The 19,444-nt window shown below is 34.0% G+C and overlaps 3 protein-coding genes across 9 annotated transcripts; all 3 read right to left on the reverse strand.

The window, feature by feature from the left end:
- Positions 1–910: 910 nt before the first annotated feature.
- Positions 911–3,266, reverse strand: LOC140010450 (peptidyl-prolyl cis-trans isomerase Pin1-like). The gene is made up of 2 exons (XM_072057499.1): positions 3,020–3,266; positions 911–1,276 (listed from the first exon to the last, which is right to left on the reverse strand). The coding sequence occupies exons 1-2, from the start codon at positions 3,264–3,266 to the stop codon at positions 1,152–1,154; spliced, it is 372 nt and encodes a 123-aa protein (XP_071913600.1). The 3' UTR covers positions 911–1,151.
- Positions 3,266–6,875, reverse strand: LOC140010449 (peptide methionine sulfoxide reductase A5-like). Of its 4 annotated transcripts, XM_072057493.1 has the most exons (5): positions 6,268–6,875; positions 5,056–5,168; positions 4,833–4,977; positions 3,452–3,528; positions 3,266–3,381 (listed from the first exon to the last, which is right to left on the reverse strand). In XM_072057493.1, the coding sequence occupies exons 1-5, from the start codon at positions 6,553–6,555 to the stop codon at positions 3,369–3,371; spliced, it is 636 nt and encodes a 211-aa protein (XP_071913594.1). In that variant the 5' UTR covers positions 6,556–6,875; the 3' UTR covers positions 3,266–3,368. The 4 variants fall into 4 exon arrangements, with proteins under 4 accessions (XP_071913594.1, XP_071913593.1, XP_071913595.1 ...); XM_072057492.1 differs by having other exon boundaries at positions 3,266–3,528; XM_072057494.1 differs by lacking the exons at positions 3,266–3,381; positions 3,452–3,528 and adding an exon at positions 4,148–4,736 and having other exon boundaries at positions 6,268–6,871.
- A 315-nt stretch (positions 6,876–7,190) lies between these two features.
- On the reverse strand, positions 7,191–12,820 carry LOC140003937 (dolichol-phosphate mannosyltransferase subunit 1). 4 transcript variants are annotated; one of them, XM_072057496.1, is made up of 10 exons: positions 12,633–12,820; positions 12,394–12,471; positions 10,419–10,558; positions 9,350–9,449; positions 9,218–9,251; positions 9,069–9,145; positions 8,319–8,344; positions 8,066–8,230; positions 7,870–7,984; positions 7,191–7,635 (listed from the first exon to the last, which is right to left on the reverse strand). In XM_072057496.1, the coding sequence occupies exons 3-10, from the start codon at positions 10,526–10,528 to the stop codon at positions 7,531–7,533; spliced, it is 732 nt and encodes a 243-aa protein (XP_071913597.1). In that variant the 5' UTR covers positions 10,529–10,558; positions 12,394–12,471; positions 12,633–12,820; the 3' UTR covers positions 7,191–7,530. The 4 variants fall into 4 exon arrangements, with proteins under 4 accessions (XP_071913597.1, XP_071913596.1, XP_071913598.1 ...); XM_072057495.1 differs by lacking the exon at positions 12,394–12,471; XM_072057497.1 differs by lacking the exons at positions 12,394–12,471; positions 12,633–12,820 and adding an exon at positions 11,421–12,351.
- Positions 12,821–19,444: the final 6,624 nt, after the last annotated feature.

The raw sequence follows: 19,444 nt of genomic DNA on the forward strand, positions 1-19,444 counted from the left end.
TTTAGTGACAATTAGCTAAATGTTTAAAAAAATTATTCCATATGAAAAACAAAAAAAAGAAAATTTTTATGTAAGCAAATGTTAGATGGAAACAATTCTAATTCTTAATGAACTCTTCTTGCATCCAAACAAAGAATTTGGAATTCCAAATGAATTCTGTATCAATTCTATGCATTTCTCAAACAAAAGAATTCCAACGTTTTGGAATTCCAATTCCTAGAATTCTAATTCTATAGAATTTTAATTCCAATTCAATTCCAATTCTGTAGAACCAAACGCACCCTTAAAAAATGATCATGTGCCTTGCACATGATGGATTCCGGCCAAAAAATGATCAAAAACCTAATTAGGGACTAAATTTGTCCGATGTGAATATGTAAGGGATATAAAATTACACTTTTAAAAGTGAGGGACGAAAAAAGTTATTTTACAAAATGCGAGGGACATTTTAGATAATTTTCCCTATTCAAAAATCTACACATTTCAAAAATTTTTTTAAAAACTTCTACAGTAAATTATAGTAAAATTTTAAATAAACTTTCAAAAAACTCACCTTTCAAATAGGATTAGTAAAATTTTAGACAAACACCCAATAAACTCACCTTGAAACGAGGCCTATATGACTTCATAAGCATCGGTGAAGGTTGCGAGCGGCCAATGCTATTACCTACCACCGCAACTTATATTGCGTATTTTATAATAATAAGATTGAATTTCAGAATTGCACCGCCAAGAAAGAAACTACAATTTTGGTTTTCAGAACGAAGCATATCTAGTCAGGAAGATGCTTGCTACCCTCGTGAGCTGCATGCAATTCGTTGTATGTCACAGTATGCTGCGGTTGTCGGTTTTGGGCATACAAAATTACAAATAAGCAACAACCCATAATTGAATCAAAAGATACAAATACTTGAGAAAAAGTAGCTCTTTTTCTTTCCTTTCTTTCTAAAATCATGTTTCTTTGAGATTGAAGCAATCGTGTTGTCCAAGGCACACAGGCCGAAAAATGTTTTGCAATAACCAGTGATGTTCCACAGAGCTGTAACAGTTCAAATAGAGGGGAATATCAAAATCTCAAAGTAGATTGCTAAATATTCGCATTCGTGGTACGTCAAAATAGTTCTTCACCATGCCGTAATAATCTGTGACAATCAACCGGTTCTCAGGATGATGTGAACCCCACTGTCAGTATCAACAATGTCACTTATCTCACCAACCTTTAGAGCATATGTTGCTTGCTCAAAAGGCTTCTGCATCCGTCCCCTTCCAAATGAGCCTGAATTGAAGTCATAAGCTGAAGGGGTAAGGAAGAAAGATGGAAAAATTCTGGCCAAGAATTCTTGAAAAATCCATTTCGTTACATAGAAAACACGCACACACACACAATCAAAAACAATATTAGGGTCCAATAGTTTGAAGGTCTATACAAATGAAGCAGCAGATTAATTTGCAAGACGACTGCCGCATATAATGCCCTAGCTAAAACCTAGAACCTTTTCATTAAAACAGGATAGAAATTTATGCTCAAGAACTAGCAAACTATTCTCCACTTGCACAGAGAACTTCAAATCTTAGACAAAAACAAAAATTTAGTAAGCAATATATTGAAAACTATAAAGCAAGGAGGTGCATGAGACCCGGCCTAGAGCAAATCGCAAATTTTTGTACAATCTGCTAGCAATAACACACAAACTAGACCAAGAAATTCTCAGAGATCTCCAGAAAAGCATTACTATTGCTATAACATGCAATCTACAACGACAAACTCCCCCACCCAAAGGCAAATACGGCATTCATACCAGTGATTGGTTCTAGTGATCATTACCAATTCTCGGGGACATAACATCAAGGATCTCCAACGACACCCCATATTAGTATTATAACATGCAATCTAGACCAACAGATTCCCAGACCCAAGAGCAATATGTTTTTCATACTAGTGATCATAAAATGTCACTGATGAGGTTGAGTAGCATGACGTTGGGCATGGTGAATAGTGATATTCATCATGTAAAATGAATTCTCAGCATATATACTCTATCTTACGCTCTAACCAACCAAAAACCCAGAAAACTTTAATTTGATCCAAAAGTCATTAAGTGACACAGCTAATTATTGGTTGGCATTCTGCACTTAGGATGGTCATAATCACCTTTACTCGTGCAATGATACAAGCCTCATGCTGTCACCAAGATTACATAGAACAAACTGAAGAGGACACCCTGTTTAAGTATGACATGGAATTATCCAATTAAAACTATTTCAAATAATTCTATTAGTTTAAAATGACTATGCCAATTAGTTTCCACATGCTCTAGTACATTTAGTTTATGTATTTGCTTAAGCGGTACAAATCAACAAAAGTTAGTCTAATTGAAGAGGCAATACCCACAACTAAAGAGCTCAAGAAAAGCATGCTCATTATCATGGAATTATCGACTAATACCATTCCAAATAAATAACGAGAAAAGACAATTGCTAAGAATGTAAGTTCAGTCAAAGTAGCACTTTTTCATGGATGAAGATTATATTGGTATTACTATCATACTAATTCTGGTAATCTTTTTGAAACATAATGGCAGTAGAGCTACTTTTCCAATATTTTCTTGCTCCTAATCCATGTCAAAATCAATAAATTCTAATACATATTCCGGTGAGCTCAATGTCCTCAATCAGAATCCAAAATACTCGATCCTTAAAATGCAGAAACAAATAAGTAATTGCTGATACAGTTCCATATATCTGTTTGACAAACAAAATTGGGGGGGGGGGGGGGGGGAGCAGAGACTTATCACAAAAAAGAACCAAAATTACCAGCCTCCACCAACACATAAGCATCTTTATAACAAATTTAAGAGCTAGAGTCACGTGCAAAATAAATGAAAAACACCTTAAAATAAAAATTTTAAAAAAAAATTGAACGGTTAAATTACATAAGCACACATCACTTAACAAAAACAGAAGAAAGTAAATTAGAAAGAAAAACTAAATCAAAATTAAAACAAAAGGGGATAAATACCGAGGTCTCCTCCGCGCTTGGCAGAGCTGCAATCGGAGTAACGAGCGGCAACGTCTTCGAACTTAGCCTTGGCGGAGACGATGTCTTGGCGGAGAGCTATGAGCTGAGAAACGGCAGCGTCGCGAGTGGTGTTACTGATGATTTGACCTTCTGGATCTTTCCAGGAAGCTTTGCGCCGGGATCCTTCGTGCTTTATCAATATGTGGGAAGCCCTAACGCTATCCGGGGAAGATGAGGACGAGGACATTTTCGTCTTCTTCTTGTGCTTTTCCGACCGATCCGTCGATGGATTCGGAGCCGAATTCTTCTTCCTCTTCCGATCTGACTCTATTTTTGCTGCTTTTATTGGTTAAATTTTTATTCTGCGAAGAGCACCGGAATGGAGAGAATGGAGAAAGTGGGAATTAACAATTAAGCTCGAGTTTGACTGACCTCAATAAGTACCCGAGTGATGTTTTGCGCTTCACCAGTGGCGGCTCCAACTCGAAGTTCAGGCTCAAATACTCCTTCTACTCAAATCAAATAATAAAATATTAAACCAAATTGGTCACTCGCGGCCCTTGGGCTACATGTCTGGCCTACATGGGCTTTTTCAGCTAGCCTGTTCCACTGCCCAATTGCTTTTTTTTTTTTTCCTTTTTTTTTTTTTCTTTTGGTGGGAAGAGTTGGAAAACAAAAAATGCCAAAGAGCATGCGATGCGACAAGTAAAAACTGATTTTTTGTCGTTAAATTTGTCCTACTAATTACTACAATTAGAATTTCAGCAACAGCACCTTCTATTTTTCTTTTACTTTTCAGCTTTCTAGAATTAAGTATTTCCTTCATTACTGTTGTTTTCTGAATAATCTTCAATACAAGTGAAAATGCATTAATCCGACTATGAGATATTAAAAAAAAAAATAGATAATTGATGGTACCCAAAAGAAAAGGATAAAATTTTATTATTTTTGCACGTCCACGTTATTGATGGCCTAGTGCCAGTAGCCGGTAGGGTACCCGTAACAGTGTGTATCCACGACAGAAAAATTATAATATCCTTAAACGAATTAACTAATTAGACTATAATATCCTTTACAAAGCAGATAAAATATTGTACCCAAAAAAAATAAAAATCAGTCACTCCAATGTTGAGGAAAAATGTCATGAAATTCAAATTTGTCATAATGCTCAAACTCTCTCAACGAATCGTTAGATCATCCAAGGAATAAGGGGTATAATTTAACAAAAAAAAAAATGTCACGGCCAGCTGAACGAAATTGAATAAATTTTCCTCCGAAAATATATGCCTCCCAGGATCTCTAAGTTCACCACCAAAAAATATTTCTTCCTAAACTTCTCTGAGGATGGGCCAACCTTTTCTTAGGATGTCATTGATCTTTGCATGAATACGTTTTTGCAATCTTGGCGGACAAAGCTCTGCTGCGTAGCCATTTAATTTGGCTGCCAGACTTGATTTTTCGAGCTCTTCTTCAGGCAAGTTTCCCATTAGTTGGAGAAGAAACGGATTCCGTTTCAGCTCAAATTTCTGAAGATCGCAAGTCAAAATTTTCATTAATGTTCCTTTCATTCTGATAAGTGCATAATGTGCCCAGTAAGAATATCGCAGAAGCCAGGAATAACTTCTAAAGAAAACTAAGCAGAGGTCATCCTTCTGCACTCGTAAATTCTGCTGGACCACCTATTTTAGAATCTGCAAGTTGCTACAGTGACTCCTTCCTATGCGTTCCGAATAGGAGCAAAACAAAGGAAAACCTGTACTTGTAACACCAATTTTGCTTTTGCGATTTATACAAGTTGATGAAAGACACTAACCTGATGATCAGGCTCTGCAGGATAGAATGTTCCCAATTGCTGAATTTGAGTGGTTACAATGCCACTCTTTGACCTTGTCTGCTCTCTTTCTTTACTTACAGAAGCCAATCTTGACTCTTCAGTTCCATTTGTGAAAACGATGGATCTGCTTGGAAAGTTTCAACTAAGAAAGCCAGCATTATGACATAGAAAATACAACTACAATCCAGGTTCCCAACAGTACCTGTACTGGTTACCCACATCAGGACCTTGCCCAAACACCTGCCTAGAATCGTGGCTGGTCCAGAAGACCTCCAAAAGTTGTTTAAAAGTAATTACCTTAGGATCATATTCAATCTGCACAGAATCAATTTCAATATATAAAACAAGTGTAGAAATAATTGAATGTCTATTAAAGAGCATGTTTTGGTAGTTGGTAATTGCAACAGTATCTGACTTGGGAGTAAAATTCCATTTTCTCTGTAGCGAGACTAGCATGTTATCTCAAAGTGTTCATAAACTTTCATATTGCTAAACTTTTAATTTGGATGTCTTTTATGCTATTGAGGCTATCATAGATTAGATTAGGCAAATGGTTTTCCACCTTTCAGCTAATTCAGGTCACAAGCAAAACTCTTGGCAGGATAAACATTACATTAGCTCCACAGTAGACTATAATAATGATCTGTTTCAAGGGCTTGAAACAGCTAACCATGTCAAGAACCCAAATCAAACGAGTGCCGACTTCATAACAAATTAAACTGCAACAATAGGTTTGTTACAAGCATTTAGTTCACAAAATGAAGTACCACTCTTCCACTCTCACTCAGTGCTGGTGGACAACTGAGAAATCCAGCTGAAAGGTAACAAGTGCAAACAAAGTTGATGGGATGACTGAAACCTATTGTTGCAAGTCCATTAGCAATAACCTCATGCACGGTCATGTTACAGAATCTCCAAGGCCTTCTCTAAGCAAACAGAACGATGACGGTCAAAAACTTAGTTGCATAGACTGGCTAAAAACAATTCAAGATCTTTACACCTGTATCCCCCAAAACATAGGAAATACTTCCCAGTTTTTCTTGATTAAGACTCATTAGCAATAAAAGAAGTTGACTAATTCTCCATGATCTGCCTAGAATAACGATAGTTCATAGGAACAACCAATATTCACCATTTTCCTCTCCTAACTAATCTTGTTAATCATTAAAAAAAAAAAAAAAAAAACACATCCCCAGTACTTATCTCCAATCACTCAACATTAGAGCCTTCTCAGGCTCAACAACCGAGTATGAGAATTAGCAATAAACAACTAAAAACAAAATCTTGATAAGTCCTCAAATTTCAAATTAGATCCAATTGTCCAACCTTTTACCAATCAGCAAAACCAAAAGACTTAAACCGGTAATAAAATGCAAATCAATAGGCTGAAGAAAGAAGGAACGTAAGAGGTGACCTGAACAGATTCAGCGTGATCACCTAAGCTCCGATACTCGGGATTGGTTTTGGATCCACCGGCATAGCCGACAGTCGTACGCACAACCCCATCCAAGCAGCCAAACACCGCCTCCGATCTCCAGAAGCTTCCTAGAGCAAAAACCGCTGTTCGGAGCTGTTGTTGATTGGCTGTGTCTGTAATTGAACCCTCCGATAACTGGGCGGAGAATCTGATGCCCACACATAGATCTGCTGCCAATACAATGATTATGGGTAAACAGCATGTAAGGCGCGTGGCCTCCTTCATTGGGCTCGGAGTTGAATCGTCGACGGCCAGAATAATCCGGTCGGGTCGCTGGAATTCTTTCTAATGTTCGACGAAGTCGAGTCCGGTTTCTCCAAAATTCGGCTGGCTGTGATCGGGTCAATCCGATTCGATCCACAAGTCCATTATAAATATATTATCTCATTTTTCAATTGGTTGCGATTTCTCCAGTTAATGCACGAATTAATAATTCATGATGGTTTTCCAGTGGTATTTTTTTTCCTTTCTCTTTTTTATGTTCAAGAGAAAATTACTAGTTCACCCACCCAAAAACTTGGGGAGAATGATATCTGCTTTCTGTCAAAAAGGATTTCTTAGGCTCCAGTTACGAATTACGACAAAGCTTGTTTAGACACCCACGGCTTTCTTTTTTTTTTTTTTTATGAAAAAATTTTGATTGATGTAAAGTAAATGTAGATCCTTCCTTGTGTTGAATTTCATTTGTCCACAAATTTCAAGTAAATTTTAGGACCAAGGGAGTAATTCTTGTGCTTGGATAGGGAATTGTTGGGAACAATTGAACAAAAATTCGTCTAGGCTGTTAACATTATTGTCTTGAATTTGCTAAGCCCCCTCTAGAGCACCTAGACAGAACTACATCACAAACAAGAAACAAATAGAAAAGATTACATAAATATATTGGAATCACAGTTGTTCTCAATGTTGATACTCACTTTACTTATTCAAACAAAACCCAGAAAAATTAGATGCCTACAATCAAAGCAATCAAGCCACATCTAGTTTTGGCCTACAAAAAAGTACAGTAAATGTTAACTGGTGGTATGAAAAAGGAAAAAAAAAAAAAAAAAAGAACTAAATCGAAAAGACCAATTAGGTGTTGCTTCCTCATCAGTCTCCTTGAGTTGGTTATGCGAATCATCATTGGCTTTAAACTATCCAAAAATGGTTGATTTCTGGGAACCATGAAGTTACTAAGCACAGTTGTTCTCGTCCTTGTTAAGTTGTGAGGAGAAGGTATACAAGACCTTTCAAATACTCAACTATTTCAGATCCTCCAAGCTTTGAGCTCCCATACACTCTATCGACAAAAGTAATTGGAACCTGTGAAGACATAAAATCGATTTCAAATATCTCTATTAACACAATAAAACACGATGAGGAGATGCAAACCAACGAAAGAGCCAAAACTAAGAAGAAATAGTTCATCAGAGATCTTAAAACCAAATGACTAAATCTCATGTGCAGTTAGAAGCTATAGATATTTGCCAAGAAGAAGATGATAATCAACCCATTAAAACTAACAGACCAAATGATAAGCAACAAGAGATCAAGTACCTCAGCAATGTTGTAACCTTTTCGTGTAGCACGAACAATCATCTCCATCTGAAAAACATATCCTTTACTCACGCATGAGCCTATAACATCTTCAAGCACGGATTTCCTATAAAGCCTTTAGGCAAAATAACAGTTGTTAGCTAAGGTAGTGGAAGCTTAGGCAGAAGCAACTACAGCATTTGGTATATTGGTTTACCGGAAAGATCCAGTTAGGTCTGATACACCAGGCCAAAGGAGTGTCTGCGCAAGGACATTTGCTCCCCTGCTTGTCAATTTGCGCATAAGATTCCAACCATGCACGCCACCTCCTTTGACATATCGTGTTCCAGTAACTATATCTGCACCCGTCTCCATCTGCTTCCTAAACATCAAAACATATTCAGCTACTATACTTCTAAAACTTGGTAAAATTAAATAAAATTCTAATACTTGAGTTGAAAGGTTCTTACTTGATGAAGTTTGGAAGATATTTTGGCTGTAAAGCAAGAAAAAGAGATGCATTATGTGAAGCAACACATAAGCTAAATGAACACCAATAATAGTTCCACTGATATATAGGCTAAATGAACATCAATAATAGTTCGAGCGGAAGCAAAAAAACAGATAAAACACATGCCTGCAGAAAACCTCAAACACTCACACATTTAATCCAAAACCGATGCAATACACAGACTAAAAATTGACCCATGTAGTCTCACTGTGCTCAAAGGCCCTAATTCAACAAAATAACTTTCTGTTAGAACTCAGTTTTCCAGTTTGTTAAACACTGCTGCATATGATCTTCTTAACTTATCAAACTTACACCCAAGGTAAAAGACCAGTATCAAAGCAGCTAAAACTATTATGATTACTAAATGCACTGTAAAAGAGACAGCTCACCAAAAGTATATTAGAAATGGAAATACACTTCAGATCTCCCAATCATTTCATAATCTTCCACCAACCTCAAGCTCAACCCAGAATAAGCCGCTTCCCCCCTTGTTCACACCAAATCCTAAGAAAGTGAGGAAAAAAATGTGTTTCTTTTTTTTCCCCTCCCTTCCTCTTTTTCTTTTTGGAGGCACAAAAATTGGGTTGAGGACTATCTTCCCTTTTTTTTTTTTGGTTTTTGTTTTTGTGGGGGGGGGGGGGGGGGGGGGGGAGAGGGGGGTTTGATAGAGCATCCTCCTCATCATTCTATTGAGTACGAGTACACTTACATGGTGTGATAAATCAGCATCCATAATGACCACAAAATTCCCTGAGGCATGCTTCAGGCCATGGATGTAAGCCGTACCTGAAACTTAACTAAATTAATGATCCCTTTTGCTAGTTCAAAAACTTAAACCAAGGCCAGCCAAAGACATACCTAAACCAAGCTTCTTAGGTCTAGCCCTCAACAGCTGGATTAGTAGATAGCCTTACATAAGTAGACCTTTCAAAGAGATAAGCATAGGCAAAGCATCAACAACATTGCGAATTAATACTAAAGAGGACTTACAATGCGATCCTCTCCATAGACAGATTGCAGTTGTTTAACTATATCCTGAGTCCCATCTGGACTTCCATCATCCACAACAATAATCTCAAAATTGACATTCCTAGCCAGGTAAGGACCAATTGTCAGATACAAGTATAGATCATGAAGAGAATGTTGTTTGTCATTGTTTTAGTGTTACTGTTTTTCACATCTTTAAGTAATATCTATCATCTAATGTCAAACCAAAACCTATGAAGCACAATCTCAAATAGTTAATTTCGTACAACAATTTGGTCCATGTTATTCACATATTCAGTTGCAAGTCCAAAGCTTCACCTTCTTACACCTAATGGTTCCCACACCCACTCATAACTATAGAGCTGAATATGCTCACGGCTAATCATCTAGAAGTTTGAGTGGACAAACAAGCAAACTTTTTCACAGCAATCAGTTTTAATCAGCTTATCCTGGGCATATGTATAAGAAAAACTACACTTTGTTACCAATTACCAGTCATGATTGAGAGAAAAAAGTATCCATACAAAATATGTGCTACTGTGTGCATTGCTTATCAATTTTCAAACAATTCTGAAGCTAAGATTTTGATACTTCACATGATATCTAAATCAAATACCCAGAAACACTTCTTTCCAAATTGTAAGTCAATCACACACACAAAAGCACAAATAATAATAATAATAATAATAATATAATGCTATAATAATAGAAAGACTAATAATAATAATAAAAGCGAAGAAGTGTTCCTGTGTAACATGGAGATAATTATTTCAGCAGTTCATAGATGATTCTGATGACCAAGTAATAAGCTGTAAGATCAACAAAAACACTTCATTCAAATAAACAGAAATAAACCTTTTGATGCATGCAACAAAAAGATTTAGAACGTGAAATGAAAAATTCACAGAAGATAAGTGTAAAAGCCAAAAGTGCAATGAAAGAAGCCACTAGACAAACAAAGCAGAGGCAATGGAACATGCATCATCTGTTTTATACATATATTCACAGAAAAGGAAAAGGAGAACATGCATCATCATGGATAACTTGGTAACAAGAGAGACAGAGAGAGTACGGGAGATGCTTGAAGATGAGATAAACAAGGAGAGCAATGTTGAGGCGCTCATTGTAGGTGGGGATGATTATACTATACTTATTGCTATTCTCCTTTTGCTCATTGCCCATATTCTTTCTGCATCAAAATCCCTCCAACCCCTAGAAAGTGCAAATTTTTATTGAACTGGGTTAGAGAGAGAGACGGAAGGCAAAAACAAAAACACTTACAGCTAATGCAAGTTGTAGGTAACAACTGTTAGTATTTCAATTCAAACTAAAGTTCCATCCTATTAGTTTTGGTTGTTTGTGATAATTCAACCCTCTAATACGTTAAAGAGCTATACCCAACAATCCACTTGTCTCAGACTGAGCTGGAAAAGATCGAGCTCATGTGTTCTTCTCAGCAGCTTACTCCACTTAGGTACTTGATCCCATCAACCAAATTGGATAGCAAAACAATTTTGGTACAGCTTTAAAATGCATATTTTTCTACCGCATAAGATTTTCATTTAGCTCATTCTTCTACTTGTCAAATTATGCCTCTTCAATTCCCTTTTGTGTCAGCTGAATTTCCAAAGCAGTATAACTATCATAATTCCTTATCAGTGAGCAATAGCTCTAACAAATTCTTAAAATTTGACGGAATAACACGACCGATCTGATTAAAAAAAATCTTCTTTTAGTATAATATGAAGGAAGCCCATCTTTTCAAGTTCAATTTCGATTAGTTCAAGTAAATTACATATTTCATGCTGAGTAAGAGCAGTAAAATACCACTGATGTCCAAGAATATATCCAAAACTTTTCGATATGGGTTGGTAGCTGCTGTAACTACGTGAGACTGTTTGAAGGAATAGCTCTAACATAAGGTACCCAAAATGTATAAAACAGTAAATAACGATTACACAAAGATTCCCATACAAATTCAGCTCTCCATCTAAACTAACTGAAGAAGCATAATGAAAAGATGGGAAATTCAATCAGTTTAACAACTTGCACTGAAAATCAGAAACGATCTAACCTTAAAGACGGCAACTTTATATGGTTTGGAAGCTTGAATTATGCGCAAATGGCCGAGACTTTGAGAAGACAATTATTGGGTTTAGGGCTTTGAATTGGGAGTTTGATAATATTAACGAGAGAAGTTCTCTCTTCTTTCGTCTCTTTCGAAAAACCAAGAAAGCAACTATTGATGAACGAGTGATAGCCTCGTGGGAATATAAAAGTCAATCCTTTGTTACCCGTGTTAATTAATGAACTGGGCGGGTTATTTGGGCCTGGTTTTTATCCATTTGGATATGAGTTTGACCCTTGAGGCTAACCCAGTGGTCATTGACAATCTGCGTTAGAAGCTTGCTATGCTTGTATGTAAGTAGTATAGTCCAATGCGGATTCTCCATCTCCTCCCATCATTCCTTGTAAAGTTTTAGATTAACGTTTAATGTACATATATTTTTATATGATCTAACTTAAATTTACACCACATTATCTGTATTCACGTTTGAAATCTTTTATATGTATCATAAATGTAGACCTCCTTGTATATGAAACGGTAATCCAAAAACTGTTTACTTCATTTATGTGCTAGTATTACATAACATAATCATTTCTTGAAGGTAATTGCTCTAGTGTTTTTCGAATAATCAACGATGACAACAATAAAGAAGCAGACTACTTTCAATTCATCGATGATGATCAATTCATCCAAATACTTTCAAAGAAGTTCAAAACTAAAATTACACTATGCTGTTAAGCTTTAGCTACACTAGCAACACCAGGATCGCCACAGCACTAAAGTGAGAAAAATTTGAACCCCAGTTACTGAAATATGGTCCACAGATCAATCTTCACCAAATCTTCTTAGAACATAAAAAGCTAATCAATTTCTATAGCTCAATGGTTAAATTAACACAACCTTGAGAGAAAAATCGCAACTTTAGCAGAGAAATACAACGGCATTACATGAAATGAATCCTCAATAATCTAAGACTTACAAAATGGTCAATCCTCTCTTAATTAACCCCTAATGCCTCAGGTGGCGCAAATCTTTTGTGGCATTACGCGAATCACAACTATTACAGGAAACAAGAAAAGGAAATTAAAAAAATAAAACCCAAATTACCAAAAGATTAAAAGGGCCAGTATCACGGGCAAACGACAATTATAAATTAATTAAAAAAAAAACTCAGAGAGAGAGAGAGAGATCAAATAAAAAGCCAGAGGAGTATAGCACCTTCGATTTAGAGGGCAATGGGAGAGGTCGGAAAATGTTTAGAGAGAGGAGAGATGAGGAGGGTGGTGGTGGACGATGATGACGTTGGTCCAACACGCGTCGTCTGAAGAAAGGTTTTAAGGTGAAAAGGAATTAAGGGTGAGGGAACGCAGGGTTTGTTGGTGGCATTACTTCTCCACTTTACTCTTTAGTCTTTTCTGTGTTTCGGATAATTTTTACGCTACTATAATTGCTTTGATTAAAATAATGGTACGAAGGCTATTTCTTTTTTACCCCTAGAAGTTTGCTAATTTCTAAAAACAGCGTACTATTTCACTGTAATAATTTATTAAGCACGTACAAATTATTGTGCTTGTGATACTTAACACGTTGAACTCCAATTCATAAGTTTTCCTCTCTCCACATCTAATTGAGAGACCGTATTGTAAACCAACTCTCTTGATTTTGGTGAAATTTTGCATGATCAAGTGATTACATCAACTAATACTACTGAATCTAGCATCTTATTTCTATTAATCAAGTGTAGGTTGTAGCATTCCTGTACAAACATTTGAGTGATACAAAATGGGTCAAATGAATTTGGTATTGGAGAAATTTTTGGTTTTTCATCCATGACGATGGGCTAATTAAAATTGTGATAGCCTCGTGGGAATATAAAAGTCAATCCTTTGTTACCCGTGTTAATTAATGAACTGGACGGGTTATTTGGGCCTGGTTTTTGTCCATTTCGATATGAGTTTGACCCTTGAGGCTAACCTGGTGATCATTGACAATGTGTGTTAGACGCTTGCTATGCTTGTATGTAAGTAGTATAATCCAATGCGGATTCTCCATCCCCCTCCCATCAGCCCTTGTAAAGTTTAATGTACATATATTTTTATATGATCTAACTTAAATTTACACCGCATTATCTATATTCACATTTGAAATCTTTTATATGTATCATAAATGTAGACCTCCTCATATATGAAGCGTAATCCAAAAACTATTTACTTCATTTATGTGCCAGAACAGATTATTTCTTGAAGGTAATTGTTTAAGTGTTTTTTGAACAATCAACAATGACAACAATAAAGAAGTAGACTACTCACGAAGAGTGACATAGATCAATACGTCGACGATGATTAGTTCAACCAAATAATTTCAAAGAAGATCACAAAATAAAATGAATGCTCAAAAACTAGTTGTAAAACAATACAAATGCGACAAAATTTAAAGTAAAAAATTCTAACACCTTCACGGTACCATGAATGTGGAGTATGTTGATATCATTTAAAAGTTTGTAAAATTCTTTGTCAAATTTGAGAAGTGTATATCCTCTTTATCATGTACTCTTTGAAATTTTTTAATAAATAGGTCGGAGTTTATGTCCAATCTTACACAATTTCTAGGTAGTTTTTTATTAAGAAAAGAAACTATTTACATCCACAAATTCTCAGAAACTAAAAGTAGTTTTAATATCTTGTTTTCTTCATGCAGGCCCATTTGCCATAACATGTGGACTTGCAAATTTTTTTAAACCTTTGTTAAATTTTACATAACCACTTACTTTCAAGAATCTCCTTTGCCAAAACCATTGCCATTACCCTTTAGTTTTTCTTTTAACTCGAAAAGCCCTTTCCTTTTTGTGGTATTCCTACTAAAGTAGAAATACAGATAAGCTAATACCTAGTCAGTAGTTACTAGTAGGAGTGTGCACAATCGAAAATTTCTGATTTACCGACCAATTTCGAATTGAATTCGGAATTTCGAATTCGGTAATTTGGTAAATCGGAATGAAATTCGGTAATTCCGATTTCGAATTAATCGAAATCGAGTCGAATTCGAAAATATAATTTTTGAAATCGAAATTACCGATTTCGAATTGGAATTTCGAAAGCGGAAAAGTAATTTCGAATCCGTTTTACAATTTATGTAATATAAAATTTATATCCTTATACTATATAAGAATGAGTTTAGGGTAAAGATTTCAACCGCAAGGGTGGGACTATTTTGGAAATGTGAGAGTATTTAAAGTGTAATTGAAGTATTACTTATGAATCATTATAACTAATTTGGTTTTTTTATAATTACTTAAATATCCTCTTAAACATTTAAAGCTAGGGGTGAGTTTAACATATGACAATGTTCGATATCTGATTGAACATTGGGTACAATTGAATTCAACTTGTCTCTTAGTGGAATTACATAAAAACCCTTTTAATTATTTAATTGTACTAACATCCAAATCTCTTAATTTTTCAAAGCCTTTCTTATCAATTATTTGCAAACTTATGATATATAGATGTTAAGACATAATTAATGCCGATTAGTAGAGAAGTTTGGTTTCTTGGCCGTTGCCATAGTAACCCCCATCTATTCATATTCATTTCATTTACTTATGACTTTGTTCCATTACAATCATGCAGTCTATTGAATTCGGATGTTGTTATATTAGCCACTTCTCTTTCCCATTTTGCTACATCCTTCTCAATAGGTATGTTTTCTTTAGCTAATCTACTTTTTTGGTTGTAAGAAATATGTGATCTTGCAAGTTGTATGTGCCATACTTTTTTTAGTGTTTTAATCTAATTGTCCATGTTAGATAGACTTCATAGGGAGGATATTACATTTGTTAATTGTTTTTTTTTGTTTAAAATAAGTTTATTAACATAAATTTTTTCATTTATAAATTGCATCTACTTCTTTTGTTGTTTATCTATTAGTTACGATAATTTTCAAATTATTTGCTACTTTATTGATGATTCTATTTAGGCAATTTTTCACTTCATTTGATTTGCCAATATGTTTAACTATCTACTTAAAAGTATATACTTCATTACTTTTAATTGTTTTCTTGAATTGAGTGGATTAAGATTTTGTTGAAGTAATTATTTATCTAGATTAGCATGTTAGTTATTGTATATTTTTGCAACTAGGTCAAATTTGATATTTTGTGATTGTAACTCCTATCGAGAAGGAGATGATTTGCTATACGTACTAAATCATATAATAAATTATAATTGATTGATTGGTCAATGTGTAGGTTTCATGATAATATGTCCCTGGAATCAATATAAATTCAATAATTTGGCTTGCAAGAATTGAAATTCCACTAGCAATGACTTCTTCAAATATGCTAATTGTTCAAATCTCACATATATGACAAGACAATGTGGTGGATTGCCCGTCATATCAAAATCAAATTCAAACTAAATAATTATCCCTAAAGTGCATGAACAGATACAAGTAGATCTTTTATTCTATTACATTAAATACAAAATGGTTGACCGTATCTTATAATCATATTTCATTGCATATTATATTTTTTGACTCAATATGTAATTTATGATTTTTCTGTTTAATATCACATAATAAAAATGACATACTACAATTCTTATACTACAAAATAGCAAATAATAATTATTAACTATTTTTAATTACAGGTGCTAAACTCCCGCGCGTGGTGCGGGCTTTTGCTCCTAATACATGTCACTAAAATTTTGTTTAGTGTTCATCTAATGATAGAATTGGTATTTTGACAAAATTTTAGGCTTTATTCGACATTCTGTCCAAATTAGGCCATAAGTGGCGCGGAAAAGTTTTCCAACTGTAGCAGTGCCTTTGTTTTCTGTCACGAGTAAACTTGCAAATGAAAGAAAAAATATTCCTTACTCCCGCATTTCATATGATTGCAGCAAATTGAGTGACATGTACGATTTTATTAAATAAGTTGTGGCGATAATTCATTTCCAAAAAAAAAAAAACTATAATTATCCAAAAAATTAGAACTTATAAATAACATTGCAATTGCCCAAATTATAAAAACAAGAAAAGCATGCATATATACATGCATAAGAGCGATTGTATCAAATTAGATAACATCAATCAACAAAAACATTATGCACCAATTGTGATATATAATTTATTACATTTTGTATTATGTCACACAACACAATTAACTATATCACACGAGGAGTAAAAAGAAAAAAAAAACAGATGTCTTATAAACTCAACAATAGAAAATTAAGGAATAGTAATTGCACTATAGTTTGGATCCTTTATTAATTCACTAATCATGGATTAATAAGATACAGTTTACTTTTTTTTTTTTTTTTTTTTGGGTTTCTCTGGACTAGACCAAATTTTAGAATGACAAGTGAACATAAGAAGATAACACGGAGTATTTAACAAGTATGCTATGTTATTTGTTATAAAGTTATTTAAAATCCACCCAAATTTGTAAAAGAAAGGAAAAAGTTCCTTTTAAAACAAATCTTAGAAAAATTAGATGCCGAGTCCAGTAACTGTCAAAATCCAACCAAAACACCTTTCAACAGCTTAAGCCCATTAGCCCAATACAAATACCCACTCCGCTTCAGCCCAACGGCCACCTCCACTCTCCTCTTCACCAAACGCCCACTCCCCGGCGATATCCTTTTCCCTGCTCGCGGAAGCATCAATTAGAACTTCTCGTTCCCCTTCTTCTTCTAAGGGTTTTTGAGGAGACAATTTTGGCCTAAAAATTGGTATGGATTGCGGATGAGGTTCTTATTGTTTTTCGTGTAATTTTCTTCCATTGGTTTTGTTTAATCGATCCTAATTATCAATGCTTGGTGATTATCATTGTCTTTTCCTCGAATTAATATAGCAGAAAGGTATTTTCTTTTTCATCTGGTCCTTAGTTGGGACGGGCCGACCCGGACACTTCAGTCCTGGCCGAGCAAGTAGGGGATCGTTCTCTCTTTTTCTTGTTTTAGACTGCAACTGTAGGATTCGTTTTGTTTGGGTGATTTTTTACTTTTTTCTTTTTGGTAAATATCCCCGTTAATAATTCGAATAATCTTCTTGTTAATTGATTTTCTCTACATTTATTTTTATTTTTATTTTTATTTTTATTTTTGTGTGTTGGATCCAAGAGCCAGTATAATTTTCACTCACCTAGGAATTTTTTTTCCTTTTGTCCTTTTTGTATGGCATGGTTGTGCTCCTAAAAAACTGATCTTGCCTGAGAATACTCGTTCGTTTTTGTGCGACTTTACTTCTAGTAGTTATTATATAATATAATAACAACATGAACAATACATTATGGGTTAATTACAATTACCTCCCTTAAGGTTTGGCCAAACTACCAAATGATCCTTGAAGTTTGGACAAATAACAAATGCCCCCTTATTAGTAACTTCCGTTAAGTATCATAGATGGAATTGGTGAAAAGACAAGATAACCATAAGCATTATTAGTTGGAATAGTGCCTGTATTGTATTTTACAATAGGAACGAATTTTCAAACACTCAGATATAATTTTATATTCTTAAGAAAATCATAATTCTTCCTTTTATTTTAATCTTCGTCATCTCTAATTTTCTGAAAGCTTGAATATGGCAACCATGGCATGGCAGCAGCAGTCGAAGGCTGTCCAGCCCATCTGGCCATGCTCAGTCTCTACCGGCCACTAACATTCAATGGTGGATCTTTGTCAAATTTGCAACTGGGACTTGAAATTTGTGTAAATTATGATTTGATCATCAATTTTGGCCAAAAGTGACCACAAAAGCACCAAACAAGCCTAAATAGCTGTGTCTCGTATTCTTATTAGGGGCGAGCAGATTCGGTTCGTACCGAATTCATAATCGATTTTGAATTCAAAATTCGGTAATTGAAATTGGGTACCACATTACCATATTCGAATACCAAATTGATATATAAAATTATATAATATATAGATAAATGGTATTTAGTATTAGTATATACTACTAATACTTTATTATATTATACAGGTAAATGTTATTAATAATAATTAGTATATGGTATTATCATCATATCATATACTTATAATACTAATAATATATAATAATGTACAATATATTTATATTATTTTAGTATTTATTAATTGTTATATGACTACAATAATGCATAGTAAAACATTACAATATAAGATAACTATAATACTTATTATTTTATACATGAGTAACATGACTAGAATTAGATAATAATTAATACATATATGTATAATACTAAATATTAAACAATAAACATAATTAGTAATTAGAATTTAGATATTGGTAATTTGATGCATCATTCATGTTTGAATTATTGAATAGTTGAATGCGTAATCTATAACTTACAAGTATTAGTGTACTCTAAATATACATTACATATTCACTAATCTTAAGGCTTTAAGTATAGATAAGACAACTAAGCAGTGTAAGTGAATGTATATGAATTGCAAATCAATGTATTAGTGTATTGACTTTCACAATAACATATGTAAATAAATAAGTTTAATTTTGATTTGAAATAAATTATAAGTTTGTAACTAACATAACTTATCACTAATAATTGTAATTTGTAAGTTTGTAACTAATATTACTTATTATTAATCATTGTAAATTATAAATTCATAAATTATTACTAATCATTGTACAGTCTAAGGTTTATTCTAGTTTAAATTAATCACTTTTTATGTGTTCCTTAAATCATAGACTAAGGATTGTAGGTATAAGTGATCAAATAAGTTAAAAGTTCATATTATCTATTTACTAATCTTAAGGCTTTAAGTATAGACAAAATAACTAAGCAGTGTAAGTGAATACATGTGAGTTGCAAATCAAGTAAATAAGTTTTATTTTGATTTGAAATAAATTATAAGTTTGTAACTAATGTAACTTATCACTAATCATTGATTCATTGTAATTTGTAAGTTTGTAACTAATATTACTTATTATTAATCATTGTAAATTATAAATTCATTGTAACTACTAACTAAATTAGTTTAAATTAATCACTTTTTATGTGTTTCTCAAATCATATACCAAGGATTTTAAGTATAA

Source organism: Coffea arabica, chromosome 7c, assembly GCF_036785885.1.
Source record: "Coffea arabica cultivar ET-39 chromosome 7c, Coffea Arabica ET-39 HiFi, whole genome shotgun sequence".
Taxonomy (NCBI): Eukaryota; Viridiplantae; Streptophyta; class Magnoliopsida; order Gentianales; family Rubiaceae; genus Coffea; species Coffea arabica.

Bases quoted from the DNA above. Each gene is read 5' to 3' on its own strand.
- LOC140010450 (XM_072057499.1), bottom strand. From the start codon at position 3,266: ATGTCCTCGTCCTCATCTTCCCCGGATAGCGTTAGGGCTTCCCACATA. The intron at 1,277-3,019 runs GTATTTATCCCC...ACTTCAATTCAG, and splicing joins CAAGCGCGGAGGAGACCTCG to GCTCATTTGGAAGGGGACGG.
- LOC140010449 (XM_072057491.1), bottom strand. From the start codon at position 6,555: ATGAAGGAGGCCACGCGCCTTACATGCTGTTTACCCATAATCATTGTA. The intron at 5,169-6,267 runs GTCACCTCTTAC...GATTCTGTGCAG, and splicing joins ATCACGCTGAATCTGTTCAG to ATTGAATATGATCCTAAGGT. The intron at 4,546-4,832 runs GTTAGTGTCTTT...TGCGATCTTCAG, and splicing joins CTGCAGAGCCTGATCATCAG to AAATTTGAGCTGAAACGGAA.
- LOC140003937 (XM_072057495.1), bottom strand. From the start codon at position 10,528: ATGGGCAATGAGCAAAAGGAGAATAGCAATAAGTATAGTATAATCATC. The intron at 9,450-10,418 runs GTACTCTCTCTG...TTACCTGGCTAG, and splicing joins CTCATCTTCAAGCATCTCCC to GAATGTCAATTTTGAGATTA. The intron at 9,252-9,349 runs GTAAGTCCTCTT...CTACTAATCCAG, and splicing joins TCTATGGAGAGGATCGCATT to CTGTTGAGGGCTAGACCTAA.